At 43.5% G+C, this 25,160-nt stretch overlaps 1 protein-coding gene and 1 long non-coding RNA gene across 9 annotated transcripts in view; one reads left to right on the forward strand and one right to left on the reverse strand.

Moving 5' to 3' along the window:
• The window catches only part of LOC142948265 (nuclear factor 1 X-type-like), a 111,251-nt gene extending 96,128 nt beyond the window's left edge, over positions 1-15,123 (reverse strand). Inside the window, exons 1-2 of one of the 8 annotated variants that reach the window (XM_076090163.1) lie at positions 14,360-15,115; positions 7,470-7,553 (exon numbers count right to left, since the gene is read on the reverse strand). In XM_076090163.1, the coding sequence (XP_075946278.1) occupies positions 7,470-7,553; positions 14,360-14,362 (87 nt within the window). In that variant the 5' untranslated portion in view covers positions 14,363-15,115. Of the gene's footprint in view, positions 1-3,337; positions 3,792-7,469; positions 7,554-14,359 lie in introns of those variants that run through there. The other 7 variants (XM_076090168.1, XM_076090166.1, XM_076090164.1 and 4 more) reach the window with 7 other exon arrangements.
• Positions 4,630-22,342, forward strand: LOC142948273 (uncharacterized). Its single transcript, XR_012953480.1, has 2 exons — positions 4,630-14,834; positions 17,733-22,342. It is a non-coding gene; the product is annotated as an uncharacterized LOC142948273 (long non-coding RNA).
• The last annotated feature ends 2,818 nt before the right edge of the window (positions 22,343-25,160 follow it).

Here is a 25,160-nt window from a genome sequence, read left to right on the forward strand (position 1 = left end):
CAAGCGAATAGGCTAAAAGTTTTTTTTTTTTTTTTTTGCGTGTGTGATCTGTGCGGGGAAATAGTTAAACGAGTCTCGCGCGCAGTGTTAACGCATCTCTCGAGTTCGCAGCAAAGCTTTTCGAAAGTTGGCAGTGTTTGTGAGACGGCTCCGCGGTCCTACATTAGCAGCCCGCCTCTCGTTTGGATGAGCGGGACTTAACTGGGGTCTGAAATAATTGATTTCACAAAAACGCAGCGCATAAAAGTTTGAATTCAACGACGCCTCCGCGACCTCACAAGCGCGGTAAAACTTTAATGTGCAAATGCGTATCCGTCACAGGGATGTGAAACAATGCCACGGAAAAAATAAATAAATGAATAATAACTCTTGGTGCTGTCTGGCAACCACTTTTTTTGGCTGATCGGGTCCGTCACCTCCCGGACCGTTCCAGCAAAGCTTTTACCAGCATTAATAATACATTGTAGATTCTTTACACCCGTTTCGCGTGTTTTCCGTGGTTTCTGAATTATTTAGGCTACACGAGCACAGTCTTAATGGACGACGGAGGCTTTAATATGGGTGCAAGTATACATTTGATGCACGTGTGTGTGTGTGTGTGTGTGTGTGCGTGTGTTTGGATACATAAAGAAAAACAACAAACAGACCGCAGATCAGTAAAACGGGATTAAAGCGAATGAAAGGCGGATAAACCAGTCGAGTATTACACGTGTTAAATGTCACTTTTTTTTGTTACTGCTGCGTTAATATTCCTTAAAAACGAACACAAGTTCTCGAGGAGACGAGAGAGAAGGCGAGCAAATCAGCCGCGCTTGATGTCCGACAACGTAGAACGCAAAAAAAAAAAAAAAAAAAAAAACAGCGAGCGGATCAATATGTATCGCGCATATGGGCAGCACGCGTCCGTGCGAGGCGCCCGCGCGGGAGGATCTGCTGCCAATTAATTTTAATTAATGGAAAGAAAGAGGAAACTCGATGCGGACCTCTGCCTCAGACCGCCCGGCTTGGAAAATTATCTGTGCTAAATATGCAGCAGGGCTGGTTGGACTTATTTTACAAAACAAATCAAATAGACTCACAGACGCCGGAGAAGTCGCGAGGGAACACAGAGGAACAAAAATGGTAAGGAAAGAGAGAGAGAGAGAAGCATCTTTTTAAAGTGATGCACGATGTTGTTGCAGTAGCCTATTTTAACAAAAACGTGATGAAATATAATTTGAGCACTGCCGTTCTTGTATTTGTGAAATCCGAGAAAACTTTGGAGGGGTTTGGTCACATGGCCTGAAATAACACCGAGCAGGAATCCTGCACGTTCTCCACGGAACTCCTCAGTTTAAGGAACAGAATATGTACTCCTTTATCCCACGACATTATGTATACATATGAGTGTAATATAATCTCAAACTAAATATATTTAGTAGCCTATAATATATAATAATAAAAATATATTATCCCACAGCACATCAATGCAAAACAGCGTGACTCTGAAACGGAGAGGAGGCCGTGACCTCTGACTGCAAACGCTGACACATTTCACCTGCAGGCCTGAAGCTAAACAGCTGGGACTTCTTCATGCAAAAACCACCTCACATCTGTAAATGAATGCGTTACGGTGCATGCTTCTGATGATTACGTTTAACTCAAGCTTGTGATCTCACACACACACACACACACACACACACACACACACACACAACAGTGCATTCTGACAATCAGTGATATTAAAAGGTCGTGTTCAACTTAATCTTTAAAAGGCTTTTGGTGGTAAAATACTGACAAGTGAAGTTGACCTTTAGAGCTGCTGTTTGGTGTGATAAGGACCCGCTGCGGCCTGAAGCTGAAGCTCCGGCGCTCCTGCAGCTCTCGCGTTAACTCTGCAGTGACTGCACTAAATGTCTGCGTCCGGGAACGAGTTCAAAACAATACATTTAAATTTTTACTCGCGAATAAAGTTACAAATTGTATTTTATCAATAAAGGTCATTTATGACTTGACCTTTGCTGCTGTGAGCTATTGGTTTACAGATCAACGTATTTACACACTGAAAAACGAGGCATATTCAGCACATCAAGAAAATATATATCCTTAGTGTGAAGTAAGAAATAAGCAACATCTCACTTGCATCAAACCTGCTTCCAGGCCCAGTATTTATATTGTGTATATGCATCATTCATTTAAAGATTATTTATAGTAATATATATAATACATCTAAAGGGTGAGCCCTGTCTTTGAGCTGATGAAAATATTTCTGTATAGAGCCAGAAGTGCGTATTGTGGGATGAGGCCGCAAAAGGTCAAAACGGAGTCCATCATTGTGCATTTAATTACAAAAAAATTACAAAAAAAGCTGCATATTCAAACAAGATATGCTATTTGTATAATACATTTTATAGTGTTGCTTAAAGACAAAACTGACACATGCATGCACCGCTTATCTGAACCGTTACTCCAAACTCTGGATGAAATACGCACAACATAAAGACAGATTTATTTTAGGGTTAAAAGCATGCTTTGCTTTCTTTAACGCCACAAAGGTAAAAAAAAATGAATCATACTCGATCTGTCCACACAACATCCGCCCACCACCCTCTGTCGTCTTTAGAACACCCCCCCCCCCCCCCCCCCCCCCCTTTAAAAAAAAACCACAAAATGTTATTTCCCCAAATGAGGCTGCTAAAGTGGAACAAACCACATGAGGGACAGTCGTGGATTTGTAGCTATAGCGGTGACCCTAAAGGCCCCCGGCGCTGATAGACCGTCAGACCTCCGTTAACGGCCGCACGTCGGAAACCCTCAAAATAAAGTGTACCGCGACTCAACGAGCCACATTCACACCCGATTCGTGCTTTATTATATTCGCCGATGAAGCCGATTACTGCCTCAGGGCGGCCGGAATAAGTCACCAACTGTCAGTGCACCGAGCCCTTCTTCCCCTTTCTCCAGCCTCCGTTTTTATATTAAATACATTTGGGAGGAGCGCCATTTTCTCTCCAAAACCATGCGCAATAAGACGCACGAGAAAGCCCGTTGGAGGAGTGCCATTACAAAAAAAGAAAAAAAAAAAAGAACGGGGGAGAGAGGGAGCGCGCGCGAGAGAGAGGGAGAGAGAGCGAGGTTAAACACTATCGGGGAAAAGAGAGCAGAGCCGGAGAAAAACCAAAAAAACCAAAAGGTCCTTAAAACGCAACAAATGACAAGCAGTAGCGGCAGCAGCAGCACCGCGGACAACACAACACTGTAACCGCATACAGTAGAAACAAACCGGAGGCGCACCATACCGGAAAATAAAAAGCAAAGAAGAAGAGCATGGGAAAACGGCGGATTTCTTTTTCCATACCTGTGTCAAGCAGTAAGGGGAGTACATGGTTGTGTCTAGAGATGAAAATTGAAGTTGTTGATAGTAAAGTTGGATGGAGGTTCGCTGCGGTGCCGCATTGCAAAGCCGCTGTGGCTCAGTCCAGGCTGTAACCCCGCCTCACTCACAGTGAAAGCTCCACTAACTTTAGAGGAAAGTTTCTGCTCGCCCTCCCTCCCTCGCTCGTTCTCTCGCGCTCTAACTCTCTCTCTCTCTCTCTCTCTCTCGCTCTCTCTCTCTCTCTCGCTCTCTCTCTCTCTCTCGCTCTCTCTCTCTCTCTCGCTCTCCCCGCTTCGCTTTCGGATCGACTCAAACCTATAACTGTGTTTAAAATGATCATCGACTGATAGTTTTTTCTTCTTCTTTTAAACAGAATCAGCGCCTCGCTGAAAAAACTCCCAAAGAGGGAATCGCACGAGACACGGTATCCCTACGGGGGGGGGGGGGGGGGGTTTATAGTGCGCATGTGGTGCTCGATGGTGAGTTCAGTCACCTCATCGAGTTGTATGGTGTTTTATTACATTCCTATGGGATATTTGTAATATTCGCACCTGGGCGTATACAGTTCTGCAGTGAGTTCTGGATCTATGGATCTATGAACTGTGCTGTTTTTCTGTGTGAAGGAATGGTTCTGTTCTTTCCCTCTATTGCAACAAAACATTTAGTCCTAAACTTGCTGCATTTTTACTTCATCTGGTGTTGATAATACAGATTGTATCTATCTATCTATCTATCTATCTCTATATATCTATCTATCTGTCTGTCTGTCTGTCTATCTATCTCTATCTATCTATCTATCTATCTATCTCTATATATCTGTCTGTATGTCTATCTATCTATCTATCTATCTATCTATCTCTATATATCTGTCTGTCTGTCTATCTATCTATCTCTATATATCTGTCTGTCTGTCTATCTATCTATCTCTATATATCTGTCTGTCTATCTCAAAATCAAACAAAGAGTTAGTTCTCATTTTTGCCTCACAATTTACAGTTTGTCTTTGTTACTCAGTGATGAGTTAACAAGGATTTTATGATACTTATATCACTGCTCACAATATTTATTATCTTGTGGTATTTATTTAATATTACATCTTGTCACATTGTTATGTGCAAGTGTATTTTTTTGAATTTGTATTATAAAGCAGTCTTAAAAACACAGCTTTTGCACCACAGAGCAAAAACAAATCCTTTTCCTCAAAATGATCCATTTTCAACTTTCATATCCTTTGCTGTTGCGCAAAATGCAGAAGCAAACCCCCCCCCCCCCCCCCCCCCCCCAAATAAAAATATAGAAGCAAAGGTTTACAACTCAGATTTGGCTGAGTTGCTCTGTCAGCCCGTCAGCTTTCCACACAGTGAACTAATTCAAGTGTCTTAAGTGCAAGAGGCCCCGTGTTGTCAACTTGAGTTCTTGTTACTGTAAATTAAAAAGGTGTGCAGCTGACAGCGGCGCCCGAGGGCGGCTCAAACGTCGGCTCAAACGTGGGCCAAACTTATTTGTGTTTAATTCATTTTACAAGGTGTGACGGCTGGATTTGAGGCCCCGGCTCTGGCGGCTTCATTCTGCCTGAGTGCGGCCATAGCTGTGCAGTTTGGGGTGAGAAAACCCCTCGTCTGCATTAGAATATTTTTAATATTTCTAGGGAGCACCTTGAATGCCCTCGGTGAACTAAATAAGTCCAAAGTTGTTACGGCAAGTTGTAAATTTACTGTCTTGTAATTTTATTCGATGCCGCTCGCATTCCTGGTTTCCCTCTTTTTTTTTTTTTTGAACACAGTCCAATTCATATTCGAGTGGGCTGTACATATGCATATGGAGACAAAAGATACCTGGACTTGGACGAAGTGGTCTGAACCAGTTTCATTGTGACTCCTATTGTATGGAAGCGATACACTCTGTTTCTAATCAGGCTCAGCTTTATCCTTGCCCGCTCCCTGCTCCTCAGCCTAATCAAACTCATATATGCAGGCAGAGTGCCTGCAATTATACATAAGCCCCTGCCTTGTGCATGTGTGTGAGTGAGAGTGTGTGTGTGTGTGTGTGTGTGTGTGTGTGCAAGGGTGCGGTTTTCAGGGGTTGAAGTCACCCCCGCGTTCGAATGCCAAGTTTTTCAGGGGGATATGAAGCTGTGCAGCTTTATGAGACCTCAGCCTATGTAGGATACTTAGACACTCGCACCACAGACACTCATGCATCTAATGTACAGTATACACACACACACACACGCGCACACGCATAATACGCACACAACCACAAATGTCTTGTGGTCAAAGATACGCTGGCACAAGCGACTAGAGAGCGAATAAGATTGAGGGGGAGAGAAAAACGGATGAAAACACAAAAATAAAAGTGCATGAAAGTGAAGCACATTGAGGTGTAGTCCATTCCTTTTTCCCAGAGTCTCTCCTCTTTCCAAACCACACCCCGCCGCGGCACAGGCCCAAAACCACAAAGCCTTTGTGTGCTCCCTCGCTTTCCCTCCTTCTCTGTCTCCGTCCACCCCCATATCGCTCTCTCTCTCTCTATTTCTCAGTACTTTCTTTTTAGGTGACCTCTTTCCCTCATTTTCTATCTATTTTATAATCTTCTGCTGTACCCTCTCTCTTTTCTGCCGTCTTAATCACACACACACACACACACAAGTTGACCCTTTTTTTCGACTTTACTGGCCGCCTTTGTCTCCGGCTGCAGCCTGGGCCGAGACATCCATCTCAATATTCAACACAGGCAACTTGGCTGTAAAAAAACAAACTATAGCAACCGCAGGGGTTACAAAACACTCAGGATTTTCTTTCCAAACACACTCTCTCTCTCTCTCTCTCTCTCTCTCTCTCTCTCTCTCTCTCTCTCTCTCTCTTGCTGGCCGTGATCAAACGGCCCTGTCCGAGCGTCACCAACCGAAAGCCCCTCGAGCGTGCAGGGCTCTAGTGGTTCCTGGGACTATGTTTGCCATTCAACAAGGCACACGAGAAAACCATATGGTGTGTCTAAAGTTAGCATGTTGTGGTCTCCCATTGACACACGGCTCTGCCCGGTACACTCGCTGTTTACCATCGCCTGTGGCTAGGCCATTAAATATTGAAAGTGATGTAGCATACTGACACTGCCATTAGCATGCTAAATGTGTGAGACAGGTGGTTGAGGCCGCCTTTCAAAAAGAAAAAAAAAGCCAGGAAATATGGGAACGGAAAATGTGTGTAAGTGTAGCGTTTAGCACGCCGTGCAGTGTAAATATTGTTTGACTAAGCTGTTGATGTGTGCTCTGGGAAGGGAGCACGCCAGTCAAATGCATACAGGCATATGCAGTCAGAGAGACCGGCCGTTATGGCTAACAAGCATATCATACACAGCGAGGATCCCGGAGACTCTTTGGATCTGTTTGCAATCGGAGTGTGTGTGTGAGCGCGTGTGTGTGTGTGTGTGCGCGGAGCAATGTGTTACTCCTGCTGCTTTTTTAAACACGCTCACTGTGTGCAATGGCGGCACATACATTTTTTTTACCCCGACCCGCCTCGGATTACTGCGTCTCTGCCCGTGTTTGTTTATTTCTCTAGTGTGACGTCATAGTTTCTTCATTTAAGCGGTAAATGCAGCACGTGGGATTACAGCACGCAGGGCCGAAGGCCGTCTGTGAACTCTGTAAAATATGCTTTTTCTACAGATACAGAAAAAAACACTTGTCACAACTAAATGTCATATCTTTAAGTTTTTGGGGGGCGTATTTTATTTTATTTTAAAACCTGCACGTCAGAAAAGCTGACATTTTGAGGAAATGCAGTGTTTTCGCAGAGCGCCGTCGACACACGTCAGCGCGGTCGACAGATGAGTTCAGGACGTCCATGATGACATGCGGGAGATTTTTACAGGAGGTGGATGTATGAGCATGTGTGTATTTCCTGGACACATTAACCCAAGAGCCTCCAACTCAACAATGCTCTGATGAGTCTTTGTCCTCTGAACGCCCTCCTCCCTCCAACCGCTGTAAATCTTCATAAAGAGATTACTTTTAAAGGACTGGGCTTGTTTGTGTGTCCAGGAAATAAATTTTGGGGCATCAACATGACAAGGACAGACGCAGAGAGCTTGTAGTGTGTGTGTGTGTATTTACCCTATATGTGTCAGACACGAGGAAACATTCAGGCATCCCTGGGCCTCTAGAGGGGTCGTCGTTCACCAGGTAGGTGTCAGTAGCCTAAAAAAAAAAAGAAGAAGATGGTTATTTATTGAAACTTTTATCATTTCAGTAGTACAGTTCTGTCATATAATTGACAACTCTCTTAGGAAGCAGATCTCAACCTTTTTTTTGGCACTAAGACGCTGCTTGAACCTGTTGCTTTATATGAGTTCCCAGAAGGAGGAATAAACTAGCATTTCAAAATATTACAACATTGAAATCCTTCAACTTTATATCGGACACTTGTTGTTACATATTTTCCCCTTACCTGTAGTGCTTTTTATCAGTCTAGATCGTTTTTCTGAGAGTCGCCTAGTGTTGGAGATATCGGCCGTCGAGCTGTCTGCCTTCTTTCCAATATAATGAGACTATATGGTACTCGGCTTGTGGTGCAGAAGGCGCCCAAAAAATGTATTTGAAAAACTCAACAAAAATGTGTCTTTCCCAGAAATCATCTCCAAACCCGGCAACTCACACCAAAACAATGTAGACTGATAAATAGCACTACAGGTAAGAGGAAAAATATGTAATTTTGATTTGCAAGCCGTCTCTAAGCTACATTGGCCCAAAGAAATAAAGTTCAGAGAAAAAGGACATTTGTGACCAATCGTGTCCTGAAGTCACCAGGATCAAACACGGAGACAATCCCATAAATGTACCTGCGCTATATGAGACAGCCTCCTAACCCCGACTGATGTCACTTCTCCATAGAGAGCACAGCGCCTGCTAACATCTCTTGCACTATAAATCCCCAGCCAGACTGTCTGTAAGTACCAGTGTGCATGCATGTGTGTGTGTGTGTGTGTGTGTGTGTAAGTGTGCATTCAGGGAGCTTCATTTGTATTCTAAGTCAAGCAGCCAGGCAGGCAGGGTTCTGGCAGGGCCCGGAGCTGTGAAACGGGCTCTCCTTGCAGTTTCTGCCGTTGATTGGATCAACCTATCCCACTCTACTTAGCCGATGGGAGCCCAAATCCCACAGCCGCTGTGCCGTTCTGTGAAATCCTATTTCATTTCACAACTCGAACGGATACAAAAAAAAAAAAAGCGTGCACGCGCGCTTGTGCCAGCCGGAAACCCCGTGCCACATTTATTGAGCGGGAGCAGGGAGAAAAACAGTGTATCTGGTGTGTGGAAACATTTAAAACGCACACGCATGTAGTCTCACCCTCCTGAAAATATAATCACCTGCACGTATATATGCTTTTTGGTTGTTTTTTGTTCCACTCCCATGTGCTCTCGGCCTCGCACACAAACACACCAACGCACACGTGCATGCCACTTACGCAGACACAAACCCCATAATAAGAGCCAGACATTGGCAGACCACACAGCCCCGAGTTGTGGTGAAAACAAAGGCTATTCATATCCTTCGCAATGAGAGGTCTGTACAGCTAACTCTCCTTCTCCCTCTCTCTCTCCCCCGTCTCTCCCCTCAGCTTTTTTATTACAAATAATCTGCGCTCGCAAACCTTCCATTTTTCTGCAATTGTGCGATTTCTAATCATCTTTATTAGTCCATAAACATGTTTTTTTTAGTCTCTTTTTTTTTATAGCCGAGGCCTCCGGCTCCTTAAAGGGTGCAACACAGTGCTCATTGTTGAGTCTCTAGAAGAGGACGAAGCCAGGAACGGGGTGAGAGAGAGAGAGAGGCCTGCTGATAAGGCTGCAAAGCATTATGGGAATGGGGTAGCAGAGTTGCTCCGATGCACACGTACACATGCGTGCTGACACGCACACACAACACAAACTCCAATCGCTCAAAGTCTGCCAGGCCGCACTTATCCAGTAATGAGACAACGCATCTGATTGGCCGGCGCTCACAATAATGGACCTGGATCCACGCCACCTATGTGAGGCGCGCCTGCCGACTACCAGCGGGCAGACCACAATGCATCAGGTGTGCAGGAGCCTCCGCGATTGGCTGTGCCTGGCCAGAAACAAGGTCAGGTGCAATAGCAGGCCCTCCTCTGATTGGCTGGGACCGAAAAAAACGGCCGCGTGTTGGGTCGGAAAGCTCAATTTTTATTTGCTGCCGCCGTCCCATTCTGCTTGGTGAATGGGGGCAGTCTGGCAGGATGGCACTGGAAGAACTGGTTCGACATGCTGACTATTTGAGAATATCCTTGAGCATACAGAGAATCTCAATATTACTCATCCTTTAACTTGACCCCAAGTAGCTGTTTGAAAAAAAATTAAAAAAGGCAACTGCACTCCAACAATAGATAATTTGCTCTCATTTCATATCAACCAACCGGCAAAGAGGAATTTAAATGCCCTCTTTATGTTGTCAGCCAAAGAAACAGGTGTTGATGAACCTCAATCCCATTGTGCAACAGTGAATAACACGAAGCTAATGAATAGGCTAAGCTCTGTACCTGCCACTGGAGAGGCCAGAACATACCGACTCCCTTTGTAGTAAACCCCCACCCCAAAAAAACTCCATGCCCCCAAACACTCTCTCCTGCAGCAGTGTATGAATTATATATTGTACTATATATATAGAGCATATGCCCGGCCCATATGGCCAGCCCTGAGCGGAAAAATCTCAAAGCCCTCCTTAATTAACATTTTAGAGGGAAGATTCGGAGGCGGGAGATTGAGTCAGTGACCTATTTGGAGTCCGTCATCGCCCAATGCAAATGTGTTAATTGAGACAGATTTTCCCACTCCACAAATAAGTGGAGTAGGGGATGTGATGGAGGATTTTTTTTTCTTTCTTTTTGTGTCTGAGCCATCTGATCTAAGGTAGGGGTACAGGATCTTTTCTAAACTGCCTTTCCTGCTGCCTCCACTGACAAAAGAAGACACTTCTCATTCACTTTCTCCCTGACTCTCTCACACCGTCTTTCCTTGGCTCGCTCTCTATCCCCTCTCTCTCTCTCTCTCTCTCTCTCTCTCTGGGTATATGTGTTGACGACCATATGGCCAAATTCTTTGGAGGTGAGATCTTCGAAAACCTGCTCGTACACTCGCGTGCGCGCTCTCACACTCACGCACACCTCCACAGAGCTTTGTGTATGAAAGGCCCTGATGGTGGAATTTGTTCTCAGATGGCTCCATTTTAAAGCACATGAATGGCAACGTATCAATGATCATCCTCCTCTCCGTCTCACTGCCTCTCACGTTTTTTGCGGCTACGCACACGCTTACACACTCAAACCAAGCACCTGGTGCGGTCCTCTCCCTCGTTTACAGAAAGCATTGCATTCTGGCCGCCACACAGTCGTCAACCACAAGCGCTATCAGCGCTGTCAGTCCGTCTTTAAAAAAAAAAAAACAGAATTATTATCACCGCCATTGTGTCTTATCAGCGTGATTTGGTGGCTGAAAAATAACACTGCCAAGTTTAAGGCACAGGATGAGAATGATGGGAGGTGGGAGGGAGGGGGGAAAGGAAAGAGTCCAGCCAACCTGCGTGAGATGGCAACCACTTCAAAGACGCCGGGCCGCACCGGCGATCTGTTCCACGGTGTGTGAGGGGTGTATGAAAGGCGGAAATGGCCGCCGTTTGAGTCCCTGCCAAAGCTACCTCGGGGAAAAATGTTGGAAAAATATGATTTTTTTCTTTTCTTCTTTTTCCGCTAAGCCATCTCTGGGAGGATAAGGAAGAAGATGAGAAACTGAAGGGGCTGTGTTAAAAGAAAATAAAAGAAGGATGGCTGGGTGGGTGAGCAGAGTGGAGCTAATTATTTCACTCCACTTGTGGGTCCAGTAGTGCAGCCAAGATGCCGGGCTGAAGATTGCATTGGGCTTAATTGTGCAGTTGTGTTTTACACTATAGTTTTTTCACACAGTAGTACACGGCGGGACTCTAAGGCATGACGTTTTCTTTTCAGGAGGTATGAATGCAGGAGGATGAGATTATCTCAGGAGGCAAAAAAACATTCGGTAGTGTCGGAGGTTCAACCTTTATGTGCAGGTGTGTGTGGTCGGAATCAAAGATGCTAAAATACAAATGAGCTGGGGGAGGTTAATAGTTTTGAATGCCTGAGTAATAGATAGAAACTATGCCAGACTAAACAATAGCTGTCGTGAATCCAAATAAAATACAATCAACAAAACGGTTACAGCGAAACAAGTTTGAACACACGTTGTGACACGCCCCGAGATTGGCTTTGGCCTGACATCCTGCCTGTCAACCACTGATCCTGCTCGACAGGCTGGCCTTTAGATAAACACAACGCCGACTGTCACAGTGAACCTCCCACACTGCTCGCCACCTTCGTTACCTGTAAGTAACCCAACGCCACGGGCAAACCATTCTACTACATGGATCCTTATTCATGCTTTTTTTTAAATTGGGGGAACCGCACCGAGTTAAGGCCTCGCCGCTCCGGCTATGTGCTTTTAACAATGAGGTTTGGGCCGGTACAATCGGCCCTTTGTGTCGCACAAGTACTGATCCGTGGGGAGATTTTCTTGTGGTTATGGTTCTAATACAGTTTACCACAAAGACCAGGTAGCATAGAGTTACATTACAAAACACACACTCTATGACTCAATAGGGCAACGTGTTGAGCTCCTTTCAAATGTCTCACCCACTTCCAACTAAAATGATACTCTAAAAAAGAATGTACTTAATAACACGGCACGGTTCATGCCCACCTCGCAGCTTGGCACCAATAAGAGTCTTGGCTATGATTTGACAGACAGGTTCAGCGGTTGGCAGGTTTTCTCTGCAACAACCGCAGCGCAACCAACTGTGAAATTACAGGGCCGCAATCAAAACAAAGCGAGCATTATGATATCGCTGCCATTTACGAGCCATCGTCTGATGTTCCGCGCACCTTCAGAAAGATTGGAGGACGATCGGTCAGCTTACATGACAAATCACATGTGGCCTGAAATGTGACATTTTGAACCGCTCCAGGCTGGTTCGTATTGTTGTGGACACATGACAATGGGTTGAGCTCACAAACATTTTATTGGCAGTTGACCCCCGTAATAAAGTTATAATTCCTGCACCTGAGATTTCAAGACATGCGAAAATATGTATACACGCATGCCGGCGGTGTGTCATCAATCTGGGGGACCGGAATCAAGTTGCTCCTGTAAAGTTGCTGATGAGGCGAAACTTACTGCTGATGTCACTGAACGTCCCCTTCGATCTGAATCTGAGATGGTTTCAGGGCAACATATAAAAAACACCTCAAATAAAACTATACATGACTTAGTCGTTGCACCACATGCAGTCAATGTAATGTAAATAAATAAATCAGTTTATTGTCTTCATTGGTGAGACATCGCTGTTTCAAAAACACATCCAAGTCGTGTTTCAGTTTATAAACCATTATATTTTATTTAAATGTCTGATACAGGAAGATCTGACCTCACGTGTGTTTAAAGAGCCACTGTATTGGTGCAAAAGGAATATTGCTGGCAAAAAATTTTAAATAAAATCGGAATAACTTCTGACATGTGCATGTATTGTTCTCATCTAAAGTGTTGTATTTCTATGTTTCTACAAACACGTCCCATCATTGCCTCAGAACAGGTCTTTGTTCAACCAAAGCCTCACAGAAATCAACTCTGCCAGCTGTATTTTATACTGTATGGCACCTGAAGAGTATGACCAGCTATAAAGTAGGTCACGATTTTAGGCCATTGTAATTATAATTTGAGGTCATTATAATTCCACACAGCTTTGCACTGCAACATGACAGAGACAGATAAAAGTCAAGGAATATATATGATGATAAAAAGAAACAAAAACTGCAATAAAAACAGTTTTTGAGCAGATGGTGAAATATAATATTTATCTCTCTAAATGCTGAGGGGGTTTTAAAAAAAATCATCAGACCAGAATATTTGTTCCTCTGACTTTCTGATCAACATTAAAAGCTCTTATTCATTTCGCACTTGCTCTGGGGGGCACAAAGGCGATCTGTGTCACCTCACGTCCCCCTTGTAGTCGCTTTAAAGTGTCATCAACTAAGCAAATGAAGTGCCCATTGATAAAAAAGAAAAAAAAGAAAAGCAGCAGCCGCCTCAGACAGAAAAAGACACAGCCCGGGTGCAAGGTGGAGAGGAGCCCTGCTCCACGCGGATTTACAGGATCCTTTCAGAATATCATCATGATAACAATAATAATAATATAATAATTAATATCCAACACATAGTATGCTGGGCTTTCAGATCTCCGCAGTCTGTGGTCGCGCGTGCGTTTTATTCTGTTTGATCTGAGCTGCGCAGATCAGCCTCCACTTTGTCAATCTGTATTTACTGGGCCACTCACACGCCTCTGCAAACAATTCAGCATGCACAACGTTCAGCCATCAGTGAGGGGAAATCAGCTCGAATTATGGGAGAAAAAATGGATTTATATGATATCATACTAATTATGAAAAAGGTTGTTATGCATTTGAAGGTAGTTTCATGAAATTACGCGCAAGGAGAGCAAAAAAAGTTACGTCCACGCAAAACATATTTCATCATAAAAAATATCGAGCTGCATTCAAATACATCGGCATATTCAAGTTTTTTTTTGTATAAATGTGGTTGATCGAGTTCAGAATTGTCAAAATTGGCAGGCAAGCATGGCGAATTTACACATGGCACACACACAGACACACACATTCTCTCTCACACACACACACACACACGCGCGCGCGCAGGTGCGTTGCATCGTCATCTGTGGCCTCGCACTCCGCAGCCAGATCTCACTCTGAAGTACTGATCTTCCACAAAGAAATGTAAAAACAAAAAGCCTTAAACTGGCTGCGGGGATTCGGTGAAACACAAGCGATGTTTGCTTTCGGTCCAGTCCTATAGACTTTACCCTATAGAGCCGACAGAGGGGAACTATTGAGTTACACAGCACGTACCATTATAGCTTGGGGAGATCTGCCAAACCTCTCAATGCCCCATTTTCCTTTAAAAGTTCAGCTTCCAAAAAAAAGGAGAGAGGGAGCGAGGGCTGAGGGAGGAAGACTTGGTCTCTTCGCTGTTGCCGGAAGCAAAAAAAAAAAAAGAAGACCTTTAAACACGTCGGCCCAGATAGGGGGAAAAAACACGCTCTCTCAAAAGTGGGTCCACTCTGCAAGCGATAGGAGGACAAGAGGACAGCAGCTCCGAGCCGTCCGTCCGTCTACCGCAGCTCGGCCCTCAGATGCGACCCATGTCCAGCAGCCAGAAGTCAGGGAGACGTCTGCGTCAAAGTCCCGAGGTGCGTCCTTCAGCCGCCAAACTTCGTCCAGCAGATTGGGAGACGCTAAATAATAATGATTTAAAAAAGAATCACTCCCCGAAATAATTTTAACGACACGGTGACAAACGAATGGACGGGTGAGGCGATGCAAAGTAAGTTTTGTTTTCTGTTTGTTTTGGGGGTTTTCCCCCGCGTGCAGTCAGGCAGCTTCTGTCTCCAAAACGTGTCCAAAAGCGGCTGTCTCCCGCGCCGCGCGTCCGATCTGTTTTACCCTCGTATCTCTCTCTCTCTCTTTCTCTCTCTCTCTCTCGCTCTCTCTCTCGCTCTCGCTCTCTCTCGCTCTCTCCTCTCTCTCTCTCCACACACACACGCGCGCTACACACAAACTGGGGGGTGGGGGAGACACCCCTGGTCCCTCGCCGCCTCCTCCTCCTCAAAGCTGACGAGATGAAAGAGCAGCTTGCGTGTTTTCGCTTCTTCAGATCGCTGCAGCCTCGCGGATAGCGTGAATGCCTGCACAGCGACACGTCGGCCGGGGCGCCGGGTGCTTCGGCGCGTAAAATGGAAGCTCTCCGTGCGCTCCGGCGGCAGCGACGACAGATAGCTCGCACTTCCCTCCGCAACCCTCCCACACAAACAAACAACAACAATACAAAAACAAAAACCAACCACTTATAAATAGCTCACCTTCAGCAGCGTGGGTCCTGCAGTTTACACACACAGAGATTATAGACGGGGAATTAGGGCAGTTGTTTACGGTGCCGGTGCTTCAGCCGGCAGCGTCGAACTACTGAATTATTAGGGTGAATTATTAATAAAGCGAGCGGTGTACAGTCTGTCGCGGCGAGAGCGGAGCGGCCAGGGGACCAGCTGGGGCTTTGGGAGAATTAGGAGGACCGGGGGGCTAAATCACGGACGGTGGGGATTATATATAGGGCTGCACCGGCTCCGACCTACCGCCATGCACTGCTCCGGAGGTTTCTAGAGCGGCACTGTGGGCACGACCCGAGCTGCTTCCTGCAGTTTGATTTCCGTATAGTTTTGGTAATGTTGCAGTCTGGAGCAAAGATCAAGCGAGAGAAAAAAAGGTTCATTGGGTTCAAAGGGTTCATTCAAGGAAAGTCTGATCACATTCCCTGAAATGTAAAACAAAACTGAAGTTTTGTTTCTTATTTTGGGATTAGATTTATAATAAAAGCGTCTGTGTCATGGCAATGATGTAGTTTAGCTAACTTTTATAAAAACACATCACGAACACAGATGCATTGTGACCGTGTCTCCCCACAGTGTGACGCAATGAAGCAGCAGGATTAAACGTGATTGAGACATTATACAGAGTGCAGGCTCGTTGGAAGCCGTCGCAGAGCTGACTTTGCGGAGCTGCAGAGCGCGAAATGTTGCCGTTTCTTATGAAAAGTGCTGTTAGTGATTGTTAGGGTGCAGACTTAGAGGTCAGCAGCAGTCAGGCGCAACAGACCCGTCCGAGACATGCGGGCATGCTCTCCGGTCATTTAGGCGGAGAAGAAGGTAACGTTAGGTGACGTTCAACACGTTAGTAGAGTTTCAAATTAAAGGACAGTGAGTTTTCGTGTCCTTGATTCATTTGATATGAACGCATTTATCCAGCAGGACTTGTGGCATCATGGTGCACAAATAGGAAATGACACAAAATAATGGTCTTTCAAAAATAAAAACAAATAAAAGTGCGGCAGATAAAAGACAATTCACTAAACCAAAGAATTTCAAGAAGTATGTTTTTATTTTAAATTTGTAAAGAGGTTGAAAACCCGCGCACAGTTCTTTGCATTGCACCTATGATACTCTTCTTTTTTTTTTTGCTTCATATTTTAAATTTCAGGCTTAGCAAAAACAAACATAAACACTTGGTTTAATCTCAAACAATAGAATAAATATTTTCCTTCTAACAGGTGAATGTAGTAATATTAATACTCTCTCAGCATTGGGCCTGCTGTGTGTCTGCCTGTGAAATGTATTTTCAGTTGTGCGTGTGTCGTTATCCCTCTCCTTTAAAAAAACTAAATCAGACTTCTAATGACATTCCTCCAACACGATGGTTTATCAATAATTAAATGTTGACCTCCCCACACATTTGGCCACATCAATTATTCATCCGTCATTGAATTTATGATTTAAGTTGTTGTTCCAGCCTAATTTTAATTATTCCATTTAACACGACAGTGCGTGATTTTGTTTTTTGTTTTTTTTCTTTAAGATTTTGAGGCAACGGAGGCCCGGATGGCCCATTTACCCAACAGCAGAGTGTGTGTTGGTTTAATAGTTTTAGTGTTTAAAATTGAGAGCTTTAATCAAAATCTGATTTTGTTATTTATAACACACATACAAATAATGCAATGTAGCCCAACTGTACGTCAACAACTAAGGACTTTCACCTGACCATTAACATTTAGTTAAAAGTCATTTTTTGCACTAAAATGTGTGCAATTTTTGCACATTGAGCCATTTTGTTATATATTTCGATCTTATTTTCAAAATAAAATGTCCTTGCTGCATCATTTTCATTAATTGGTATTGTAAACGTTCATGTGCTCAAACAAAAAGTTTTGTTTTATTTTGTGGCACATATGACCGTAAAAATAATTTGTATTATATGTAATTTTTTTAAAAGGCTAATTTCAAACTTCTGATGATATTATTTGGAAGGTCAACTCTAGTCATTAGTTGGGACGAACTACAAGTTGCTATAGCAACAAGTTAACAGTGTTGGCAAGTAGGCAGCTTTAAGATGAATAATGAAATGATGCATGAAAATAATTATTAATACTTTCACTCCAAAAATAAAATCATAGTCATCAAAAGCACGGAGGTAATTCTTAATAAAACAATATAAATAATAACGTTATTATACTACTACCAGTAATAATAATAATAGATATAAAATACATCCCAAATTATTAATCATTCTGATGATTTACACACATCAGCTTCAACCGGTTGTATGATTTTCATAGTTTATACCATGACCTTCTCACATTGTTCTTTTGAATATTAATTCTGCTGTCTTCTTACAGATGCTGACTGCAGGCTCACACATGCCCGACGGCCTGTTTGGAGAATGACCAGTTGATTGGAAAAACACCAAAATGTCTCTCTAAACCCCAAATAATCCCACAACACGACTTTTTTTTTTAACCCTTAATTAATTTACAAATAACAGTTTGCAGTCAGACCGCACTGTGTGCTCAGCACGAGCCACCAAAGCACCGGAAGTCGCAGAAGGCCAGACAGATCCTCCGACAAGCTTCAGGTGACAAAACGAAAACACGAAATAAAATCGGGCGAAACGTGTTTCTGGAACGAACAAAAACAAAATGTTTATCATAGCTGTCCACGTGCGCGATCGAAACATTTGTCAACGTGACAGTGACACAGGCACGTGTTCATCTGACACGTGAAATGACCACTGATCTAATGTGCAGTGCGAGGCTTTTTCAAGAAAAGTACATTTTAAGAAATGGCCGGCAAACATTTTTCATTTGAAAATCGGAAAACTGCCGGAAAAAAAGAGACTTGAGTGCATTCACCTGCAACACACATCTGTGGGGAAACTGCGCAGAAAACACATTGTCCAGTAATTTAATTGGTTTTTTTAAAAACCACACAATTGCAATACGTTTATTATTATGAAACAATTCGAAGAATAGGTCTTACAATTAAAACTGAATAACACCTGAACTACACGTGGATGATCATTGAAGTATTTCATATTTAATAAAAGCTCGACAGCACTATTCATTATTAAAGTATGGACTATGACGTTGTTTGTTAAAACGAGTATAAGTTGTGTAATTAAAACAATAGACCAAATACTTTGAAATATGCTCATTAATTTAAAAAATAATCTGCACACTGAATCATTAATGCTACATAGAGGAAACCGACTGTCTGTTAATGTGGCTTAAATAATAATTCATACTCCCTTGTCCTGATTCTCCATATGCTTACAGCAGTTGACCTCGTTTCAATTCATTCCCCTGTTTGTTTGTTTTCTTAAAATAATGTGGTGGAAAAATGTGGACTGCTGGTCTAAAATCTAACTTGATCCTCCCACAAACCTCAAACCATTTTGGTTTATGACATCTAAATCATAACCAGATTGTTGTATTTTGTGGAGACACAATAATAAAATAACTCAAATGGTTTTTGGCATAAACCCTTGATTTATATTATGAAAACTATTATTTTTTTTTTTTTTTAAAGGAGCCACCCAAACAAAAGTTGTGTTCCTTTTAAAAGTTTCTTGGAAGAAACATAAATATAAAATCAAATTAAAAAAATAAAAATGTTACAAAAACAAACAAGAGGACATTAGTTGGCATCCAGATCATGTAAGGCGACCTACGAACGTCAATTAGGCTGAGTTTTGGGTTAATGAAAGCCCTGAGCGGTGAATCTAAACCAGCCATTACTGATACCACACTGGTTTAAGAGCCAGCATGATGTGGGCAATCAGTTGTGGGATCAGGCAGGCAAAGTTCAGACTTTCCCTGAAGTCCTAAATGCTTGTCTGTCAACCCCAAAAGGACTTTTTCCCCCACAAAATTACAACTTTTAGATCTCGGCCCGGAATGTCACTGCAAACCACGACTGACATGTTGAAAACTATCAGACACCAGGCGATAAATATTCACTTAACAAAGATGGACCTGCCACCAACATGAACTTCAACAACATTTGATCAAATAAGTATTTACATATACTGAAGTGTATACTAAGTATAACAATGCAAGGAACCGTTTCAAATGAGAGAAATATGGAGTTTGAGCAATTTAACGATCAAACAGACGTCACACGCACTTGTCTACTAAATGCAGTGGCACACCGTGAAAGTCAAATGTTCCTTTCTCGGCCCCCAAACCAAAATCTCATCACTCTGATTTGTGAAAAAATGTATTATTATTACAAATGATGATGGTGACAAAAAAGCGAAGCAGTAAAACCGAGGACAAAAATAACAAAATAGAAAACTCGATGCCCTCAGAAGTGAAGGTGAAACAGGATGACATTCACTAAATTGTCAAATAAAGCAGAAAAAGCTCTCCCAGACAACTTCATCGTGCTGTTTACAAAATGCTAATATTTTATCTCCAACTTTGCTACGCGAGGTTAAGCTGCTAAGTCCGAACAAGATCACATAAAGAACTACAAACGTGCAAGAAATAGAGAAAAAGCAGATACAGCTGAGCTGGAGAACAGAGTGACTGTTAGACCTAAATGTTGGATTCATAACAGAGCCAGCAGCACACAAAAGAGCCCTGCAAAGATACAAAGTGCAACACACAATACAAATAACAAGCAGAGGCCTCAGTCCTGAAGCACAACTCTCACTGCCCTCTGCTGCACTGACGTCATGCAGGGGGAAACTAAATACTTACAATAAATACTCTGCACCAGGACCATGTGTCAAACTCGGTGGAAGTATCCCCCCCCCTCGCCCCTCTACAAATCTTTGTTTCTCTCCCTGCTAAAAGAAAGAATTCTGCGTCTCCCTGCGAGAGGAGCAATAAGCGGTGGAAAGGAAAGGAAAGGAAAAAACAAGGCTCTTTTTGTCCGCGCCGGCCGAGGTTTTTATCCCCGCAATGCCGAGTGTTGTCTAGCATTACAAATCTCAGCCGGGGCCTGGATGGACACAGGAGGGCTCTGCTGGCCCTGCTCACACTGGCTGCATCCTTTACGCTCTGCCATGCAAATAAACCCAAATGAGAGAGCAGCTGAGGAGGGAGAGGGAAGGAGATGGAGGGGGGAAAACACAAAAAAAAAAAAGGAAAGGAAGGAAGGAAGAGTGAAGGATGGGACGGCTGCAAAAAGGGAAATGAAGAAATGTATGTGGCGAGTAGGGAAGGAAGGAAATATTTGGTCTGAAGTAGCCGTGTATAGGGACAAAAAAAAGTGTGTGTTGTGTGCGACAGAAAGAAAGAGAAAAAGAGTGGGTACTAACCGGCCACTGGAGGGGCGAGGAATGCCCGGCCCTGGCACAGGAGAATGGGATGGAGGGTGGAGTATGTTCACAGTGCTGCTGCCAGCCGAGCACATTCCCACTGCACAGTCATGGAGACTTTTTAACCTAAAGATATGGAAGCAGCAGCAGCAGGAGAGGTTTCTCACGACTCTGCAGGTCTTATGTTCTGCTTCATGAAACAGAATAGAAGCCTATAATGATCCAAAGTGATGCTGAATTCTAAACAGAAATGAACAACATGTACTTTTCTAAAGACTTCTTCTATTTCTTTATGTGGAGGGGGGGGGGGGGGGGCAGCAGAGACGGACGTGAAGAGTCCACATATAGCTCCTGATAAAGACATGATATGTCCACTCAAACGTGTTTCGTGGAAGGAAATTAGAATGTTCAGGGGAACTAAGGTTTTACCCAAATAATGATCTTACTCTTAAATACATTCACTTTACTTGTACACACTTTTACACACAAGAGTTCATTCACTCAGACAGAAGACAATCTAAAAAGACAAAATATGATAACGTAGGTAAATAGTTGCGATACGGTGCACATGATGACAGTCCCTCTCCTACCGCTGCTAACGGCATGTGGACTAAAAGCAGACTTCCTTCCATTTGTTTTACATTGTGCATCTAAAAATGCATTCCTGATCTTAAAGCTTTAAGTTGTCAAAAAGCAAATGTGTGGGATCATAATCTTATACGCTTTTAGAAGAAGAGAAGAGGAGGTATTTTACAGAAAACAATATTTTAAATGCCGGCTGAGTTGAACAGCAATAATAATAAACTGTTGATTAATGCACATTATTAGTTTTGTACTACTTTAAACTTGAGCTCAACAACCTTCCGCCTACTCCACTACATTTACCCGACGGCTCATTCCTATTTTACATACTAAACATAAAGTCATTTCATAGAATATTATGAGATTAAACTACCCGACAGTATATAAACCTCGACCATCTGCAATATGAAAATGCTGCTGACATAGCATTACATCAGTAATATTAATCCAAATAATATATATATGTGGCATATATATATATATATATGTGTGTCTGTGTGTGTAGCATTAAATTATCTGTATACTTTAATATTTAAAGTACATTTTGCTGATAATACTTAAGTAACAGAATTGTTACATCTTGCTACTTCTACTGAAGTAAAGGATCAGAATACTTCTCCCTCCACTGTTTGAGAGTACTTCTATGAACCCGTAAGATCAGGAGAGAGCGATGTGACGAGCCGTTTGTCTTTCTGAAAACAGACCTCTCTTTTCCAGGAATTCTTCTGAGACGAGTGTCGTGTGTGTGTGTGCATTTGTGTCTTTGTGGTTTAGACGGTGCGGTGGTTTATCAATGGCTGACATTAGGCTCAGACACACGCACGCAGTTGAACAGATAACGCATGAGCTCACTTTTGGATCTGCAAAAAAGTGGATTACAAACAGTTGTGCTATTGTGATTATTATTATGATTAAAGATGAACATTTTAGTTGATCAGCAAAAAGAACTCTGCAACTATTTAGATATTCAAGGTATTCCAGTCCTGGTTGATTATATTTCATACTAACATGCTATTCTTCAGAATGATGTGCAGTTTGATGGAGAAAAACGGAGAAAAACTTAAACAGACATATTTAAATAAAAAATATGAAAAATTGCCACTTTAAAGTTATTGACTCACTTATTTTCTCAAGCACAGGTGCAGAAACATTTGCTGTTTTCAGCTTCTCCAATGTGACGATTTGCTGTTTTGTTTTCTTTGTCACACACTCAACTGAACATCTTTGGGTTTTTATATTGTTGTTAAAAAAAGACGACATTAGTTTGGATTCTAGGAAATTGTGACGGGCACTTTTTTTTTGTACATTTCATGAACTGAACAAATAATGGATTATTCTCGGGAAAATTATGTTCAGATCAATTGTTAATGAAGTCAGCTGCTGCACTATTCTGATGCTAATATTTATCAATATATTCTTCTTATTATTAAATGCTGTTCAAACAAGAAGAGAATATTTAACACTCAACCTGTTCTCAAGGACACACTGACACACTGCGGTCTGTATTTGTGCGACACTCCCTGACATCACTCCTCTTTGTGTCATAAACAGTTAGCAAACGTGACCTGATGTGAGGTCACCCTAAACTGCAGCGCACACACACACACACACACACACATACACACACACACACACACACAGGCTGTCATTGTGTCTCTGTGTCTCCGCCCAGCGCGACTTCAGCACCGAGCGGATTTGTTCTGGGCCGGGCAGGTCAGCGGCGGGCGCGGTGTAAAAAGTTAGTTAGTTCCATGTTTGCGTGGAGAGGAGGAGGACGGCTGAATGGAGGTTGTGTGTGTTGTGTGTGTGTGTGTGTGTGTGTGTGTGTGTGTGTGTGTGTGTGTGTGTGTGTGTGTGTGTGTGTGTGTGTGTGCTCCCCCAGGAGAAAAGAGGACTCCTAATCTGTTTTCCTGGCTCTTCTTTAAAGGGAGAGCAAGACACACTAGAGGCTCCCTCTGATCTGCTGCCCCATCCATCCCTCACTTTCTCTCCCTCTCTCTCTCTCTCTCCATCTCTCCTTTCCTCGCCTCCATCATCTGCCTCTCGCTCCCTCTGCTTTTAGCCCTCGTTTTCTCGGCCCCCCATCCCTATGCTCTCTCATCTGTTGTGTTGGCCCGCTCTGGTCTTTGTATGGCGACAGCCCCCATCTCCAGATACTGCCTAAGAGCTCTGATTCCACTTAATCACTCCGTTTTTTATTAGTTTTCCCTCGCAGGGTATTTTGTGTTCTGAGTTGCGTTTATCTATTATGCTGTTTCAGATTTATTGCTTTAGGAGGCAGACTGTGTGGCACGCTACCCACCAATACGGTACACGACGCGGTGATCTCTCTACGTCTGCCCCTCTTTATGCCTGTCTGCTTTCATCCCTTCAAAATTAAACGAACAAACACACAAGCAGGGTGCTGTGCCACACTCGCACACAACTTTTTCCCTATACTTTTTTTTAAATATTAGTTTTCTTTTATTGGGCGTCTCTAGCGCTCAGCTGCATCTATTTAACATGAAGCGGGGGACCAGAGGGGGAAGATGTGTATGTGGCATCAGTTTCTCGGATACTCCACTCTTGGATCCATCTGTCCTGGCGTCGTTTGCGCCTCATTTGCTTTACTTTTCCAATTTCACAATAAAAATGAATAATCACAGGTATGGCGTTCTCTGTGAGCACAGATGTCAGTCTCCGACAGAATTTTCTGTAATTAGCAGAATGCTTAGAGAGGCTTAGTAGTGACTGTGGCACCTTTAAAAATCACATTGTGTTCTGAAAGGGCAAACAAATATATACTGTGTATTATTCATCAATTGTGCGCTGTTGAGAATTTCTTTTAGCAAAATCGAACACTGATGCTCCGAGGTCATTTTTCGTGTCACCGCTTTGCCCTGCTGTCTGAACTGCTTATTTCTGCGTGATTAGGAGACATGGCACGAATACCCAAAATATTTTGCCCCAAAATGGCGGCGCACCATTCCCCGGCCCTCCATTTTGTTCTGTCACTGAATCCAGTCTGGATCCAGCACCTGACTTGTTGGACCAGTGTTTGCATTTGAAAATACCCTCTGTCCATGCCCCGCTGTTACTATGCGTCCGTCTTCTGGTTATTGGTCAACGGGAGTGTCGTTAACCTGCCGCACCAATGGGAGGGCGCCCTCTGTCTGACGTCCCCTCCTTCTGTGCTCTGCTTCCAGGGGCTTCCTGTGACTGGAGGGGGGGGGGCATGGGCGCTGGCCATCAACTCGACCGAATCCAGAACCAAATGAGAGAGACAGACTCAGAGAGAGACAGAGGGGAAGAGGAAACAGAAACACCGAGTACGCAATAAAACAAAATGTGACTATACAGCGATGATCAAGACAAAGCAATAAACATGATGACCGTTCAGACGACAACAGCTCCTATTTTTTTTTTAGGATGAAAAAAGCTAAATTAATATTCATGACCCTGTCCCTCCCATCCAAATCCAGCACCCTCCCTCCCTCCCTCCTCACTTCCTCTCCCCTCCATTGGGTGGCAACACTTGGTAGGGCACATGGTGAGACAGCTGTTGCAGGGCAACATGGGCATCTGTGGTGCTACATAGAGGAGAGGGGATAGTACGGGGGTTGTGTGTGTGTGTGTGTGTGTGTGTGTGTGTGTGTGTGTCTGTGTGTGTGTGTGTGTGTGTGTGGTGGGGGGGGTGTTTGCAGGGGACGCAGACGGCATCAAGAGAGGGAGATAGTACCCTGTCTCTGCCCTGTGTGCATATGTGTTTGTGTGTGTCCTCAAGTTTCGGGGATTATTATTGGACCTTTGTGGGCAGGTGGAGAGGTATTTTAGGGACAGACAAGCGAGAGAGAAAAAGAGTGTGAGGGAGGAACAAGACGGCATCCCTTCCTGTTCTTCTTCTTCTTCTTCTTCTTCTTCTTCATCGATGCCAAGCTGT

This window comes from Anarhichas minor, unplaced genomic scaffold (genome assembly GCF_050575085.1).
Source record: "Anarhichas minor isolate MPS153535 unplaced genomic scaffold, ASM5057508v1 ptg000012l, whole genome shotgun sequence".
NCBI lineage: Eukaryota > Metazoa > Chordata > Actinopteri > Perciformes > Anarhichadidae > Anarhichas > Anarhichas minor.